This window comes from Girardinichthys multiradiatus, chromosome 9 (assembly GCF_021462225.1).
Source record: "Girardinichthys multiradiatus isolate DD_20200921_A chromosome 9, DD_fGirMul_XY1, whole genome shotgun sequence".
Lineage (NCBI taxonomy): Eukaryota > Metazoa > Chordata > Actinopteri > Cyprinodontiformes > Goodeidae > Girardinichthys > Girardinichthys multiradiatus.
This window is the reverse complement of record NC_061802.1, coordinates 17,357,776-17,373,966: the sequence shown is the minus strand read 5'-3', so window position 1 is coordinate 17,373,966 and position 16,191 is coordinate 17,357,776. Positions and strand designations below refer to the sequence as shown.

Sequence of the window (16,191 nt, the reverse complement as noted above, 5' to 3'; positions counted from 1 at the left end):
CGCATATTTATATCAGATTTAATTTAGTTGTATGGAAAACAACATCAAACCTGTGCTAATAAGTAGTTAATTGTTTTAGAATTGTTTTCTAGTAGTTTAAGACACTACATTATTTGCAACTACAAAAGTAGCGAAGATGATTTATGCACATTTATGCACCTCCAGAAAATAAGAAAGCCCTATTTTTAGAGGATGTTCATTCAGATGCTTCGCTTTGTATAACCGAACCAAATAAAGTGCATTGTCTGTGTGTATATATGACTAAATATATTTTGTGAAATGGCTAAAAAAAATCTTGACTTTGTATATTATGGTACATATTGTTTTGGATCAAACAGAGGGTTATTTGCATTTAAAAAAAAAGTCTAAGCATGCAAATTAACCTGCAGTTAAAAGAAAAAAAGCTGACTGACCAAAATGGAAAAGTTGTAAAAATGAAATCCCACACAAAAACTGGTGCTAAGCAACCTGGGAAATCCCCACAGAAACAGTCACACTTTGTTGACGTTGTTTGCCTGTAAGACATCGCCGAGGGCACCAATCGCCATTAGCTTCTCGAGATAAGTGTCGCCGCTTGTCAACAGGTTTAAAAACGACACTGTCACTGTCAAAATATCACGTTTTTTACGCATTTTAACAGCAAATAACACCAGACGAATAAGTCATCTGTGTCCACAGAGTTGTTTAGAGGATTTTCTAACGTCTCCACGTAGTGTCATGTCTGTGGAAGCTCCGTGAAAACTGCGCTGCTGTGAAAGTGAAATGAAATGAAAGGGGAAGTGAAACTTTAGGCAGCTGCTGAGGCGTTTAGCTAAAAGAGCGACGAAGCAACAGAAGTTAAACTCTGAAGTTGTAAAGGTAAAGCTAAATACATTCATTTCTTTGTCGTAATAAACACCCTCTATGGCGTCTTTGAAGTGTTTCAATCATTTTAGGTGTATTTATTTTTGACATTAGCTGTCAGTTCCAGTTATTGTAATACATTTTACAGCTTGCTAACGAGTTAGCTTCAGTGTTGCCAAACAAATCAAACACTTAGAACTGCCATTGTTTGTTTTGTGTCTCTGTGCAGAACCCTGCTACATCTCCAGGCTTGGAAAACATGAATTCATCAGAGTGCGTTTATTTCATCATAACAGAAAAACCTAAAACTCCCACCCACATTAAGCTTGGAAGTATATGTTACATGCGTGAGTACAGGTTTAGCTCAGAAGTCTCCAGGCGTAGTTCTCTTAAACGGTTATCAGTAGAGTTCTTGGACTCGCCTTACAGTTTACCCTATGACATTGACAAAGCCTGCATGCAGAAACTGAATGCAGATGAGGCCGACCTTCTGTTAGCCTGTCAGCCTGAATTAGACAGGCTGAAATTGTTCAGAAACACAGATGCTGTTCAGACAGCCCTGACACTCACCGTGGGAACTGAAGTAATGGTGGAAGAAGATGGAGAGAAGCTGAGAGGCATCATCCGCTATATTGGACCGATGAATGATCCAAACTATTCGCATCCCATAACAGGGAGATACTTTGGAGTCGAACTGCAGGTATGACTGTCAGTTAAACCAAGTAAGAAAGCTGGTACACATGAAAAAAAAAAACTGGTTTACATTTGTACCGTCGGTCACAAGGATAATTATGGTTTGGTTTGGTTGGTTTAAAATAAATGATGGCAGTGTAATATGTAATTTGTTGTTTATCTGAGATTGTGTTTGATGTGATCTGAATGAGGTTTTAAATGTTGGTTCCTATTATTAATGTTGCTTTCTATGTACTACAACCAAGCGTGGTGGCACTGAGAGGACATACGTTTGCTTTATAAATTGAAAAAATATTGTTGTGACTTGTTATAAATTAACGTTTTGAAAACCTTAAGATGATTTTCTTTTACATCATTTCATGAAATACAGTTTTGTCATGGATGCCAGAGCAATTCTTCATGCTGTGTGCTCCTATTTCTGACACATGTGAACATTAGCAATTACAGCTACTAAATGCATAATTTTAAGAATCAAAGTTGTACCAAGTGTTGGTGTATTAATGTTTTCTGCTCCTGCTTTACCTAAAATAAGTTTTACCTGCACTTTTTTGTGGTCTGAGCACCATGAAATTCCACCAAACCTGAGAGTTAAATATCTTAAAATTATCTTTAGGTTGAGAATATTGTGTGAGTAGAAAAAGTTGCTGTGCTTTTCCTCTGTTTGTGACTCATCAGTATTTTCTGGTGTCTTTGTTCTCAAGGGAGCGGACAAAGGGAAGGGAAGCACCAATGGGACCTTTAGATCTCAGAAATGTTTCTCATGTGAGAAGAACTGCGGTGTTTTCGCCCCTTTTTTCAGAGTGAGGCCTGTAGTTCCCACCTCTCATTCTCCCTCCATGTCGATGCACCACACTCAACAAGAAACAGAAGGCATAATACCAGGAGACAGCGTCATGTTCGTCATTAATGATGGATTTGGCTGTGGGATGGTAGTAGACATTCAGGAAGAGGCAGGAACACCTATGGTGCGGATCTCGACAGTAAGTAAAATTCAGATTTTTATGTTGATGTGTTAAAATGCATTTCTAAGACAGTCATTTTCATTTATGTAATTTAGAGTACTATCACTTCTAAAAATAGAACATGGTAACATGAAAAAAAGAAATGAAAGAAAGTACTCCTTATATCAATGCCAGAGTTTTATTGTATAAATTATCCGGTTGTTATGAGGTTCATATGTATTTCGTGTTTAACATCCACAGTAGAAAAACAACAGACTGAAGACTCCACCATGTCATCATTTCATAAACAAAGATGAAGCAAAAAATATAATGTTAAGTACACTCAGCCTCATACAAAATAAGATGAACTTTATTTTTACCATGGCTGTAGATGGTACAAATATTCCCTTGATGATCTTTGTAAAAGTGAAGCTCCAGCTGCACCCAGATCTTCTAATGCTTCTTATTTGTACGATGCACTGTTTCTCAAAAACTCAAGACCCTACTGCTGCAGTTTGTTTTACCACGAGTGCAGTTTCAAACAGTAGTAAGCTATTGGAACTTAGTATCAATGTTTTGGTAATTCTGCTGCAACCTTTCCAATACTCAGTACAAGGTTAGATAGAAATTAGAGGCAAGGTTAAGAAGATTCCCTGAGTTTCATTATTTGTTTTGCTCATTCTTCTAAGTCAAAACCTTAAACACTAAAACGTAGCTGGGTTGTCATTAGGTTCTACTCTTTATAATGTTGTGGAATTTTCTTATCAAAGTGGGTAGAAGTTGACTCACAAGAAGAGAAAATCCGGACTTTGTCTTTATAAGTTTTATTCAAAGGATTAAGCGTTTGAAGACCCTGACACTGAGGTTAGTCAGTGAAACAGAGCCCCGATCAACATTTACACACAGTATTTATACCAAACATAACAGTGTTATCTCAACTTCAAAGAGTCTGTGTTTTATGATCTCAGACCCTTCTCGGGTTCAGAGGTGACAAAGTTATCTAGGAACAAACCCATCTGCACATCCACCTAAAGCATGAGTTTTAACCATTAAACTTCTGAAATGGCTTTATAGCTTCCTCCTCTAACACAGATGTTCTGAGAAGTGAGGTAACCTAAAGGTCATACACTATGAAACACTTACTGCAAGAATTTCCATCACAATAACCTAGTTATAACTCGACAAAAACAGACGTACAGATGATATTACGCATTTAACTTAACTTTTCATTTTATAGTGATTTCATGGACTAAAAAGCTATATATATATATATATATATATATGTATATATATATATTTTTTAATATATATATATATATATACACACACCTTGCTAGTACCTGGTTGGAGCCCCTTTTGCCTTCATGGTGCATTATCCTGCTGGGAGTACCCATAAGAGATGGGTACACTGTGGTCATAAAGGGATGAACATGGTCAGCAACAATATTCAGTTAGGCTGTGGCGTTGACACGATGCTCAATTGGTACTAAGGGGCCCATAGTGTGCCAAGAAAATATCCCCACACCATTACACCACCACCACCAGCCTGAACCATTGATACAAGGCAGGATGGATCCATGCTTTCATGTGGACACCAAATTCTGACCCTACCATCTGAATGTCGCAGCAGAAATCGAGACTCATCAGACCAGGCAACGTTTTTCCAATCTTCTATTGTCAAATTTTGGTGAGCCTGTGCGAATTGTAGCCTCAGTTTCCTGTTCTTAGCTGACAAGAGTGGCACCTGGTGTGGTCTTCTGCTGCTGTAGCCCATCCGCCTCAAGGTTCGACGTGTTGTGCGTTCAGAGATGCTCTTCTGCATGCCTTGGTTGTAACAAGTGGTTATTTGAGTTACTGTTGCCTTTCTATCAGCTCGAACCAGTCTGGCCATTCTCCTTTGACCTCTGGCATTTCCGCCTACAGAACTGGATATTTTCTCTTTTTTGGACCATTCTCTGTAAACCCTAGAGATAGAAACTGGTGATCCCAGTAGATCACCAGTTTCTGAAATATTCAGACCAGACCGTCTGGCACCAACAACCATGCCACGTTCAAAGTCACTTAAATCACCTTTCTTCCCTGTTCTGATGCTCAGTTTGAACTGTAGCAGATCGTCGTGACCACACAGGGGTTGGACAATAAAACTGAAACACCACAATAATTTATTAGTATGGTGTAGGGCCTCCTTTTGTGGCCAATACAGCGTCAATTCGTCTTGGGAATGACATATACAAGTCCTGCACAGTGGTCAGAGGGATTTTAAGCCATTCTTCTTGCAGGATAGTGGCCAGGTCACTACGTGATACTGGTGGAGGAAAACATTTCCTGACTCGCTCCTCCAAAACACCCCAAAGTGGCTCAATAATATTTAGATCCCAGAGATGCTTAGCACTTGTTGGACCTTTTGCCTTCACTCTGCGGTCCAGCTCACCCCAAACCATCTCGATTGGGTTCAGGTCCGGTGACTGTGGAGGCCAGGTCATCTGGCGCAGCACCCATCACTCTCCTTCTTGGTCAAATATCCCTTACACAGCCTGGAGGTGTGTTTGGGGTCATTGTCCTGTTGAAAAATAAATGATGGTCCAACTAAACGCAAACCGGATGGAATAGTATGCCGCTGCAAGATGCTGTGGTAGCCATGCTGGTTCAGTATGCCTTCAATTTTGAATAAATCCCCAACAGTGTCACCAGCAAAGCACCATCACACCTCCTCCTCCATGCTTCACGGCGGGAACCAGGCATATAGAGTCCATCCGTTCACCTCTTCTGCGCCGCACAAAGACACGGTGGTTGGAACCAAAGATGTCAAACTTGGACTCATCAGAGCATGCATGCTCTGGAACCCACACTCTAGAAGGGCTGGACTCTCTTCTACTCTGGAGTGGCCCACGGGGAGAGGCGGCGGGCTGGGGTGGGTTTGCTTGCTTCCCCCCAGATCAGCCGTCTCGTGTTGGGGTTTACCCCAGTGGATGAGAGGGTCGCATCCCTGCGCCTTCGGGTTGGGGAGAGGTCTCTGACTATCGTTTCGGCCTTCTTGGCATCCCTGTCGGGGGTGCTGGATAGTGCCCCTCCCGGGGACTCCATTATTCTGCTGGGGGACTTCAATGCCCACGTGGGAAACGACAGTGACACCTGGAGAGGCGTGATCGGGAGGAATGGTCTCCCCAATCTGAATCCGAGTGGTGTTTCGTTATTGGACTTCTGTGCTAGTCACGGATTGTCCATAATGAACACCATGTTCAACCATAAGGGTGTCCATCAGTGCACTCCAAGTGGACCATGTTCTCTGTATCTATTTGCGATGCTGCTACCCGTAGCTGCGGCCGTAAGGTCTGCAGTCCCTGTCGCGGTGGCAATCCCCGAACCCGGTGGTGGACACCGGCAGTAAGGGACGCTGTCAAGCGGAATAAGGAGTCCTATCGGCTGTGGTTGGCTTGTAGGACTCCTGAGGCGGCTGACGGGTACCGTGAGGCCAAGCGTGCCGCGGCCCTGGCTGTGGCAGAGGCAAATGTTTTTACTCAGATTTTACGAGTGATGTGATCAACACAATTAAGTTTTTGCGTCATTTTATAATGTCTCACATAAAATGTATTGATTGTGTGGTTGATATTTCTTTTACATCCTCATGTTCGTAACCACCCCTCAGTCAGCCGTCGAAGATGGCCGTTCACATTGACCCAGGTTGTGCTGGATGTTTCGTTCTGTTAAGAGGGAGCTTTCCTCTCCACTGTCACTACCTGTTTGTTTAGGAGGACTCCATGCCGCCGACTGGGTTTCCTTAGATGAAAAAACCTCTTACCAGTTGGCACTATAATCTGGAATTGACCACACTGTTTATAAATAGGATTAAATTGGAATGTATATAATTGACTTCAGATCTGTATATACCATGGGATCGAATAGACATGTTTTTCTGTGTATAAATTTGATCTGTTAGTTTTGTGAAGTTCCTTGAGTCAGATGGAGGCGCCTTCTCCCCATTGACCAGACATTCAAAAAATCAACAGGAAGCTTTTGTGGCAGTGACAGTTTTTTAATCAATTTTTTTTAGGGTGGAGCGTCTATACCCTAAATAGCCCCAAACTTGCCACTGCCAGCAACAAACAGATAAACTTGCCACCTTCTTTAACACAGGTTAAAGCTGTTCACAGGATATTGATATAATGTTTTCTATGTGTTTTTTAGGACATGGATGAGAATGGAAAAAGAGGGGGAGAACTTAAACTTCCACTATACATGGTTACTAAAGGAGAAATACCTTCAGGTTTGAACAGCTTGTTGCATGTTTTTAGCTATTTTCTCAATTTCTTTTTTATCTGATCCAGATATTTTCGACACACTTTAGGGTCTGAAACCATGGACATCGATTCTCCACCAGTGGAAGAACACACTGATCTGAGCATTACTCTAAACTCGGTGGTGGAGGTGACTTTAGGTAAAGGGAACTCGTATGGAATTATCCACTGGATCGGAAGGCTACCCGACCGTGAAGATGTCATGGTTGGACTTGAGTTGGTAAATCTATTTGCTGCTGTGTTACTGTAAAGAAAGAATGAAGTTCTTCAGAATATGTTGAAGCTACTGTTTTCATCATCGAGAACTAATCGGGTTTTAGGGTTCTCTGATGTTTAAACATACAGCTGTTGAAGTTTTTTTTTAACTATTATTTTACCCTGAAATGATCTGATCAATTTGAATCTGTCTACAGGAGGAAGACCTTGGAGTGAGCGATGGAACTTTTAAAGGAATGCGTTATTTCATCTGTCCCCCGAGGAGAGCTTTGTTCGTGAAGCTGCAGTCCTGCCGCCCTGATTCACGCTTCCAGAACATATCAGCCACAAACAAAAAGATGTTAGAACTGGATAAAAAAGGTCAGTTCAGCACTGCATTGCTGTTGAAGGTTTCTATTCACTCATCAGGATGAATGTCATGAACCCTTCAATGATTTATATGAACAGTTTTTTTTAGGATGGAATAATTATAAAACGTATACTTTTAATGAGTTGTAAATTTTTAAAAAAATGTGTGTTTTTTTGTGTATTCCTTTGGTGAAGGTCCAGTATAACCACTCCCCGTTTTCTTTACTGTTTGATAAACCAACATTCACCTTGAGTTGTTTTGGTTATTTCTTTTAATAATACAACTAGGAAAACATTCTTCCTGTTGAAAAGTACACAAAAGAAAGATAATTTTCCCTTTAGGTTGCTTTGACAATGTCGTATAGCTGAGCAGGTGATACCATCATGTTTTATTTTTCAGTATAAGTCACTCTTATACAGCAAACAGCTTAAATCAGTTTCTTCCCCTCACTTACTCATTTGAAAAGTTTCAAGTAATACATTACCCTCTTGATAAGTATGATGATATTCTAATTTGCTGTGTTACTGTTGCTGAAGGCACGAAGAAGCAAAACAGAGTTCCTCCTGTGTGTAAGATAACATGATTAACCTGTATAAGCAGGTGTTTTTTGGGCAAGAAGCCTGTCAACCATGTGCCAAGTTGAAAGCCCCATAGGACAGAATTGTTAGAGTTCATTTTAATTGATTGGTGTTCTGGCACTGACTTGATAGGATAACAACTTTTCAACAAGGTTAAGAAATGTTAAGGTAGCCCTTCTTCTTCGTTATTTAACCTTGTGCAATGCTACAGTACCACAGGCACTTAATCACTCCCACAGCATGATATTACGACTACCATGCTTGACAGTTTTTACAGTATTCTTAAGTTTGAAAGCCTCTCCTTGACTCTTCCAAACATACTTCTATCATTGTAGCCAAAAAGCTAGATTTTTGTTTCATCTGACTGTAAAACCTGGGGACCCGTTGAGCAGGGGCATCTTTCTTGGACAGCACCTTGGACAGCATCTTCTCAGTCTATGGAGAAGTAAAACTGCCTCCACTCTGAACGGTGACACTGGAGTTAATGCGTTTTACATTTCATGTTGGGCACCTGCCTTTGTGGTTAACTAGGTTGTTCCTTAACATCTAAACAGAGGGTAACGCTTCTTCTTCTTTTACCACTTGCAACAGTTTTCTTCGAGACTGTTGCAAGTGGTAAAACATCTAGATACCTTGAACTTTGGTACAACTGTTTGTACTGATGAGTCTAAAATCTGCAGAGTTTTGGAAAAGGCCACATGGAAACTTTGCTAACTGGTGTGCATGCTCAACACAGAGCTCCAAACTTTCTTGTCATGTCCATTTGTATGATGCACTGCTTTGGTTCCCTCTTGTGGACACAATGACTAATGGCAGCTACGTTTCAAAGAAAGAGCTTTTTTTTTGTTTGTTTTAACCAGTTTTTCTGTTTCTGTTACCTCAGTTAAGTTGTCATTTCATAAAATAAAAGCAAAACTATTTCTGTTACATTTATCTGAGATAAATCAGAGGGATGCCTGCATCATGTTTATCTTTGTAAACAGAGGAGGATGCGGATAACAGCACATGTAAGGTGGAAACTGTTCCTCCAATCAGCACAGAGCAGGTTGACCAGCTTCTGATTGGACGGATGAAAGGGATCCAAGGACACTGTAACTCCTGCTACATGGATGCTACTCTCTTTGGGTCAGGATTGTACATTTATGATGACAAAATGCATTGTAAAAAGTTTTTTATATAATTGAGTCCAAGATTTCTAATTGTAGTTATGTGAGAAGGATTATCTTCAGTGCCTGGAAATATTTTAAAAGTGATAAATAACTTTAAACATGTTTTTCTGTTTGGGCTTCAGATTGTTTTCCTGCTCCTCTGTGTTGGATTCTATGTTGTTTAAATCAACAACTCCTCAGGATGCTCCAATCCAGAGAATTTTGCTCCATGATATTGTCAACCCTCTCCGCAGGTGTGTATCTGCCTTTGCACCTTTCATTTGTGTTGCTGTGGGAACACAATGTTTAGTGATGGGTGTGATGTTTTACAGTAAGGGATTTGTTCACGGGCGACACATCATGAAGTTTCGGGAGCAGCTGCAGGATCACGGCTATAGTCGCTCCTTCACCACTGATGAGAAGGGTCAGTCTGATCCCAAAGCTCCTATAAAAAAAATCTAATCTGGTTCAGGCTTATAAACTTAAAATGGTGATGTGACGTGTGTTTCAGATCCAGAGGAGTTCCTCCTCATCGTGATGCACCACATCCTTGCTCTGGAGCCTCTGCTAAAACTGTATTCTTTATTCTTACCTATTCTGTGATTTAACTGTACCAAACTTTGGACAGGGCTAATTTTTTTTGTCTTTGTCTATTTAGATCAGCTGCTGGTAAAGTCCAGGAGAGCTACTGCTATCAGATTTTCCTGGACCAGAACCACAGGCTGGTTCTGCCCACAGTCCAACAGCTGCTGGAACATTCCTTTCACAGTGCAGGACTCAAATTGGCAGAGGTGGACTCATTGTTTACTTTTGTTATTGCATGTAACAAACAAATCTTATTTTTTTTATTATAATAGTTGTAAACGCTGGGTGAGGTTGGTTTAACAGCTATGTTTTAAAGCAAATCTTCTTCACTCATTTTTCTGTCTTTAAACTTTAGGTACCTTCCTGCCTCATCCTTCAGATGCCTCGCTTTGGGAAGAAATTCAAGATGTTTGACAAAATTATTCCCTCGCTGGAGCTGGACATCACCGACCTCCTCTCTGAGGGTACAATTAAAACACACTCATCTGAGCAGACATGATGCGACACACTGAATAAAATTCATAGTCTGAGTGTGTTGCAGGTCCTCAGCAGTGCGTTATGTGTGGACACTTGGCGGTGGAAGAATGTGCAGACTGTTTTCAAGATTCAGTTTTCAGCACAATGGGATTTAAAGTTTTCTGCAAGACTTGTTCAGCTCAGGTTGGTGATTTTATTAAACATCTGAGTTCAAATTAAATTTTATTTATAAAAAACATTTCAAAACATCTCTCACTGCCCAAAAGGCTGTGAATGACAAAGTAAAATACAACACACCATATAAATAAACAAACTAGCTAAGTCAGCAGGGAAAACAAGGTTTAAAAAACATAAAAGAACATTTTAAAACAAAACAAAAAAAAATGATTTTTAACACAATCCCTTGATTTCAGAGGGTTTAAAAGAAATTGAAAATGTAACAATAAATGTTGATTTCTAACACTTGGTTTAAAACCCTTTGCTGGCAGTGACAGCCTGAACTCTTGAACTCATGGACATCACCAGACTCAGTGCTTTCCTCCTCTTTAATGCTCTGCCAGGGTTTTACTGCAGCAGCTTTCATTTGCGGTTTATTTTACTGCTTCTCTGTCTAAAGTTTAGTCTTTATCAAGTGAAATGGATGCTCAATTAGCTTAAGATCATTTGACTGACTTGCCCATGTAAGCATATTTCACTTCTCTGTTTCAATAAACCCCTGCTTTATGTTTTAGGTCATTGTCCATCTGTATTATAAAACAATGCCAAATCGATTGACTTCATTTAGCTGCATTAGAGCAGACAGTATTTCTCTGAATACTTAAGGATTCATTCATCTGCTTGCGTCCTCTGCCACATCATCAATAAACACTAATGTCCCAGTGCCACTGGTAGCCATGCGTGCCCAAACCATCACACTGCCTCCACCGTGTTACAGATGATGTGGGATGCTTTGGATCATGAGGTGTTCCACGCCTTCTACATGCTGTTTTCTTGGCATCATTCTAGTAGGTTGAGCTTTGTTTCATATCTCCAAATAATGTTCTTCCAGAATTGTGCTGGCTTTTTTAGATTTGTGTTTTTTTAGTTGTTTTTTTTTTTTTTAGCAAAATCCAATATAGCCTCTTTCTTCTTAAACTTTTTGAGTGGCTTGCACCTGGCAGTGAACCCTTTGTATTTACTTTCATGCAGTCTTCTTTTTAGGGTAGACTTGGATATTGACACGTCTCCCTCCTGGAGAGTGTTGTTCACTGGGTTGGCTGTTGTGAAGGGGCTTCTCTTCACCATGGAAACGGTTCTTCAATGATCCACCAGTGTTGTCTTCTAAGAACATCCAGGTCTTTTTGCTTAGCTGGTGCTTTAATCGGGTGCTTTCTTTCTTTCACAGGATGTACACAAATGTAGATTTTGTCACACCTTATATTGTAGCAATGTCTCAAGTGTTTTTTTTTTTTGTTCAGCTTAAGGATGGCTTGTTTCACCTGCATGGAGAGCTGCTTTGACCGCATGTTGTCTGCTCACAGCAAAATCTTCTAAATGCAAACACCTCAAATCAACTTGAGGCCTAATATATGCTGAATTGATAATGACATAACTAAGGAACTGCCCACACCTGCAAATGAAATGGCCTGTGAGTCAGTTGTCCAATTACACCTGGTCCTTTTAAAAAGAGGGTGGCACATGTTAAGAAGCTGAAACCCCAAATCTGTCATCCAATTTGAATATGGATACCCTCAAATGGAAGCTGAGAGTCTGCACATTATGTTCATGTCCATTATATAATTATGATTTGAGTATTTTTCAGTAAACAGGTTAAAAACAAACCTCTGTCAGTGTCCAAATATTTATGGACCTTTTCCAATAAAATTTAGAGTGTCTTTGTTTGGTCTAGCCTTTAGGTTCTTCTGCTGTCAGACTCAAGAGATTTTAGTTCAATAGGGAATTGGCATTAAATGCTTCAAACAAAAACAATTAAACAACATAATGCATTAAAAAAATCTGTTCTTAGAAAAAATACTTGTGGACTTTTGCAGATTCTGAACTAACAAATAGTTGACCTTACTAACAAGTAAATGAGTCCAGGATCTCTCCCTTCACCTGTAACTAAATACTTATTAGAGATATGCTGTTTATCTTCTACTTTCTTTCACAGCTCATAAATATTTATACCCATGGGACTCTCGTTTTGAGCACACAACACACTAGTCACCCTACACATCAGAAAATATGCAGTGACCTAAGATTCAGTGGCTCTGGCTGTCTATACATTGGATGTTAGAGCTAGCCTACCTGCTTTTACTGATCCTCTCACTTAGCTTTGGTGGTGTTGTAGTGTGTGGGGATTTCAGTGAAAAGTCTTGGTGGGATACGATATCCAAAGAGCGCTCCATAGTGCAAACGGCCTGGTTCTTAACCCCTCTTTATGGTCGCAGATCATTTATGGTAAAAGTTGCAATGTACTTTGTAATTAGTTTTGCCTTATCTGAGTTGGACATCGCTAGATCAATGGTTTTCCGGTTTAATGCGGCAGGCTAAGATCAGCTTTTCTACATTCGTCTTATGGTGGAACCGTGTAATGTGGCTCCTTTTGTTGGATGTGTCTCAAAATATTTCCTTTTAGTTTTCCACAACCCTCATGTGGTGTGTCTCTTGTCCAAGTCATTTTCCCTTTGGTGCTAATTATTCTGAGGTTGCTGGGTGTGACGCATGTGACATTAATACGTGTTTAGCACCCTTATGTGCTTCCCAGTTAAGCTTTCTGCATCTCTCAAAATTAGGTTACAAATTAACAATATTGAAATCGTGTTTTAACATTTGTTAATTGATACAGAACTACTAATACTGAATGAGTAAAATATTTCACAGATCTGTGTAATTAAGTGTGGATCAACCTTTCAAAGTCCCTGACAAAAAACATATCTTCAATAAAAACCTCTAAAATAAATATATCTTTACTACTGAATTAATTTGATTATAATCAGAATCAATTAACACATCTAAGGGCTTTACTGAGGCTCTGTGTAAATGTACAGGAGGGGATCTGCAATTTTTCACCTTATTGAAATGTAGGAAGTCATCCAAGCTTTGATGTCTGCAAGACAGTCAAACTGTGGTTTTATTGTTAAAGATTGATTGTGCTTCATTTGAAAACAGAAATGTGCATCATCCCCATAGCTATGAAAAGACATTTATATTCTCTTAGAGGACGCCTGTAAATGCAAATAAAATTGGCCAAAGAATGGAACCACAAGAGAGGGGCCCTTATTGAAAAATTCACCAAGGCTTGCAGAAAAACTCAAGATAAGACCTTAACTGTTCTAGCCCTGCTGCTGTGAAGCCTCAATGCTCCAAACGGGAGTAGAAACTGAAATGAACTGTATCAGAGCTGTAAGGTCTGAAAGTAGAATGGCACTCTCCTGAATCAGTATAATATCATACAAAAGTGCAGTTTTGGTAATGTAAAGAGCTTTAAAACCAGATTAAAACTTTATGAGAATCTTATGTTCATGTAAAATGATTGGAGTTGCTCTAGCACCACTCTGATATCAGTGGCTTCTTTTATATGCGTTTCAAACAGGTTACAACAAGCCCTGAGCTAGGAGTGCTGTTAATGCTCAGAGTGATTCTTGCCATTTCTTATTTGGTTTAGCTTTTAATGTGTTAATTCAATTTATTTTCCAATGAACTAACTCATATAATGTCTCTTTATTTCAATAAAGGACTCTGAAAATAAAACCTTGTAACATTGTGTTGTATTGTTTTCCATCTGAGGTTTATTAACCTCTTTTCAAAACTTATTAACAACTATTTTTAAATGTCCACAAATGTAGAAGGCACTTTTTTTACAATGTATGCATTTACAAATTTTAATTATTTCTAAGAGTTTTCAGAATATTGGTTTTGTTATTTTTGTTTTGGGAGTTTGTTTGTTGCACAGCACTCAACTTGCTCTTTATTTTGCTGCAACTCACTTTTGAGCATTTGCAGTTTTTCAGAATTTTTCTCAGCTATAATTGACCTAAAAATTTGTTAATTTATGAATATTTTCCCATTTCAAAAATCTATGTTTCTCCACAGGTGCACTCTCATCCTCAGCGCATCTCCCATCAGCCTGCTACTCTGGTAATCCCTAAAGGCTACCTTCACCGCAGCATCCCTCACTCGCTGACCAGAGACCGCCTGGAGCTGTTCGCCGTGCTCTGCATCGAGACAAGCCACTACGTGTCTTTTGTCAAACACGGACCAAACAGTGAGGACTGGATCTTCTTCGACAGCATGGCCGATAGAGAAGGTGGGCGTGCAGTTTTAGTGTAACGTTTCTCCAAATGGATGGAAAGTTTATTTGCTGATCTTTTTTTTAGGAGAAACAGATGGCTTCAACATCCCGGAGGTGCGCGCCTGCCCCGAGGTTGGCACGTACCTGAAAATGTCACCTGCCGAGCTGGCCAATCAGGTGCCGCGGGACATGAAAGGCGTGGCCAAGCGTCTCTTCTGCGACGCTTACATGTACTTATACCAGAGCATGAGCATGTGTCTCTATCGCTGAGCGGACACATCACTACTTCCGGGAATCCTGTTGCTGTACAGCTTAATTTTTACATTACTATGTGTGGAAATTAACACAAAGTTGTTTTTTTTTGAATATTTAAAAACAAAAAAGAATTCCTATAAATAGTTTATGTTCCAATAGTGGGAAAAGGTTTTCAGGCTTGAATGATTTATAGTGATTTTGTTTTACTTTTGTTATATGAATGAAGGACAAACTGACATGAATTTCTGATGTAATTTTGAACCAAAGAAGAATAACTCGGTGTGTAACAAACAAAAGACTAGTTGATCAGGAATATTTGAATTTATTATTGATCCTCTGATGCCATTCTGTTATGTTCAGGAGTTGATGTTATGATTGGTAGAATTTAGCCTAAAATTATTATTCAAAGAGACAAAAGCAATTCTAAACTTTTCACAACAGCTGTTTATACAGAATATAGGACAGTAAATTATGTTAACTTTTCTCATTAACTATTGGACCTTTATAAATAAACGTGTCAATACAGTATTTAATTTATGAAAAAGATATGTTCCTTTTTATTCCTTTTTTTATTTTTTTTTTCTGATTTACTGAGTAATGTTATATTTGGTGTAACGGTACCATGTGGAATATAACAAAATTGGGAAAACTGCACTTAGAATGGCTGCTAGGAGTTTTATGGTGACCTTTTCTATCCATGTTAATTGACTCTTATTGCTATATATATAAAACAATGAACCTGATGAAATAAATACACATATCTAAAAGGATTAGAATTTGCCTTTATTAATAGCACAGAAGATGTGTTGCTATGTGCCACTTAAAGTCTTAATATAAAGTTTTCTGTCCTTTTGATGCAGAAGTGGACCAGCCCTGCTTCAAAAATCCCACTGTCATGATTATATGCATGATGCTGGTGTCCACTAGGTGGCAAGCCTGAGTTTGTGTGAATGCATAAACGTGATGTTTAGAAAATTGAGGAAGTGTGTAATAGGGGACACCTGTAAAGGGATTTGTTTGAAAATGCTATGACAGAGCTACCTTAATAAATGGACCTGAGCATTAGAAGATGACTGGTTCTTGTCAAATGTTAGAATTATGATTATTGATTGATTAATCTTTATCAATAATCATAATTTGACCAAAATAATTTCTTGACCAATATCCTTATTTATAAATCGAGACCAGAGATGTCTTCTGGTGTTGTAATAGTGGCTCAACGCCTTTGATAATTACAACCGTTAAATACTCAGTAATAATTAATAACTATTACCAGAGATGTCACTGTTTAATCGACCGTTTCTGCCGAAACTTGTGGAACTTCAACCTTATCTTGACTGACAAATCACTCTTGCACAAAATAAACACAAACGACTTCTCTTTATCCACCAAGATGGCGCCGCAGATGGTCGCTTCGGCGTGTTGGTGCGCATTGTTTTGTTTTGTTTTTTGCTGTCAAACGGTCTTCTGTGATGGTACCCGGAGCTCTCTCACCAGAGAAGAACTCATGAACATCAGGGCTACTACACCAGAGGAGT

General features: G+C 39.3%; 1 protein-coding gene across 1 annotated transcript; it reads left to right on the top strand.

Moving 5' to 3' along the window:
* Positions 1 to 516: 516 nt before the first annotated feature.
* Positions 517 to 15,423, top strand: cyldl (cylindromatosis (turban tumor syndrome), like). Its single transcript, XM_047375948.1, has 15 exons — positions 517 to 858; positions 1,073 to 1,543; positions 2,238 to 2,516; positions 6,663 to 6,741; positions 6,823 to 6,992; positions 7,186 to 7,348; positions 8,899 to 9,040; positions 9,207 to 9,317; positions 9,396 to 9,487; positions 9,575 to 9,638; positions 9,722 to 9,854; positions 10,004 to 10,112; positions 10,190 to 10,308; positions 14,200 to 14,413; positions 14,484 to 15,423. Exons 2-15 carry the CDS (start codon positions 1,103 to 1,105, stop codon positions 14,666 to 14,668), a joined length of 2,301 nt encoding a protein of 766 aa, XP_047231904.1. The 5' UTR covers positions 517 to 858; positions 1,073 to 1,102; the 3' UTR covers positions 14,669 to 15,423.
* The last annotated feature ends 768 nt before the right edge of the window (positions 15,424 to 16,191 follow it).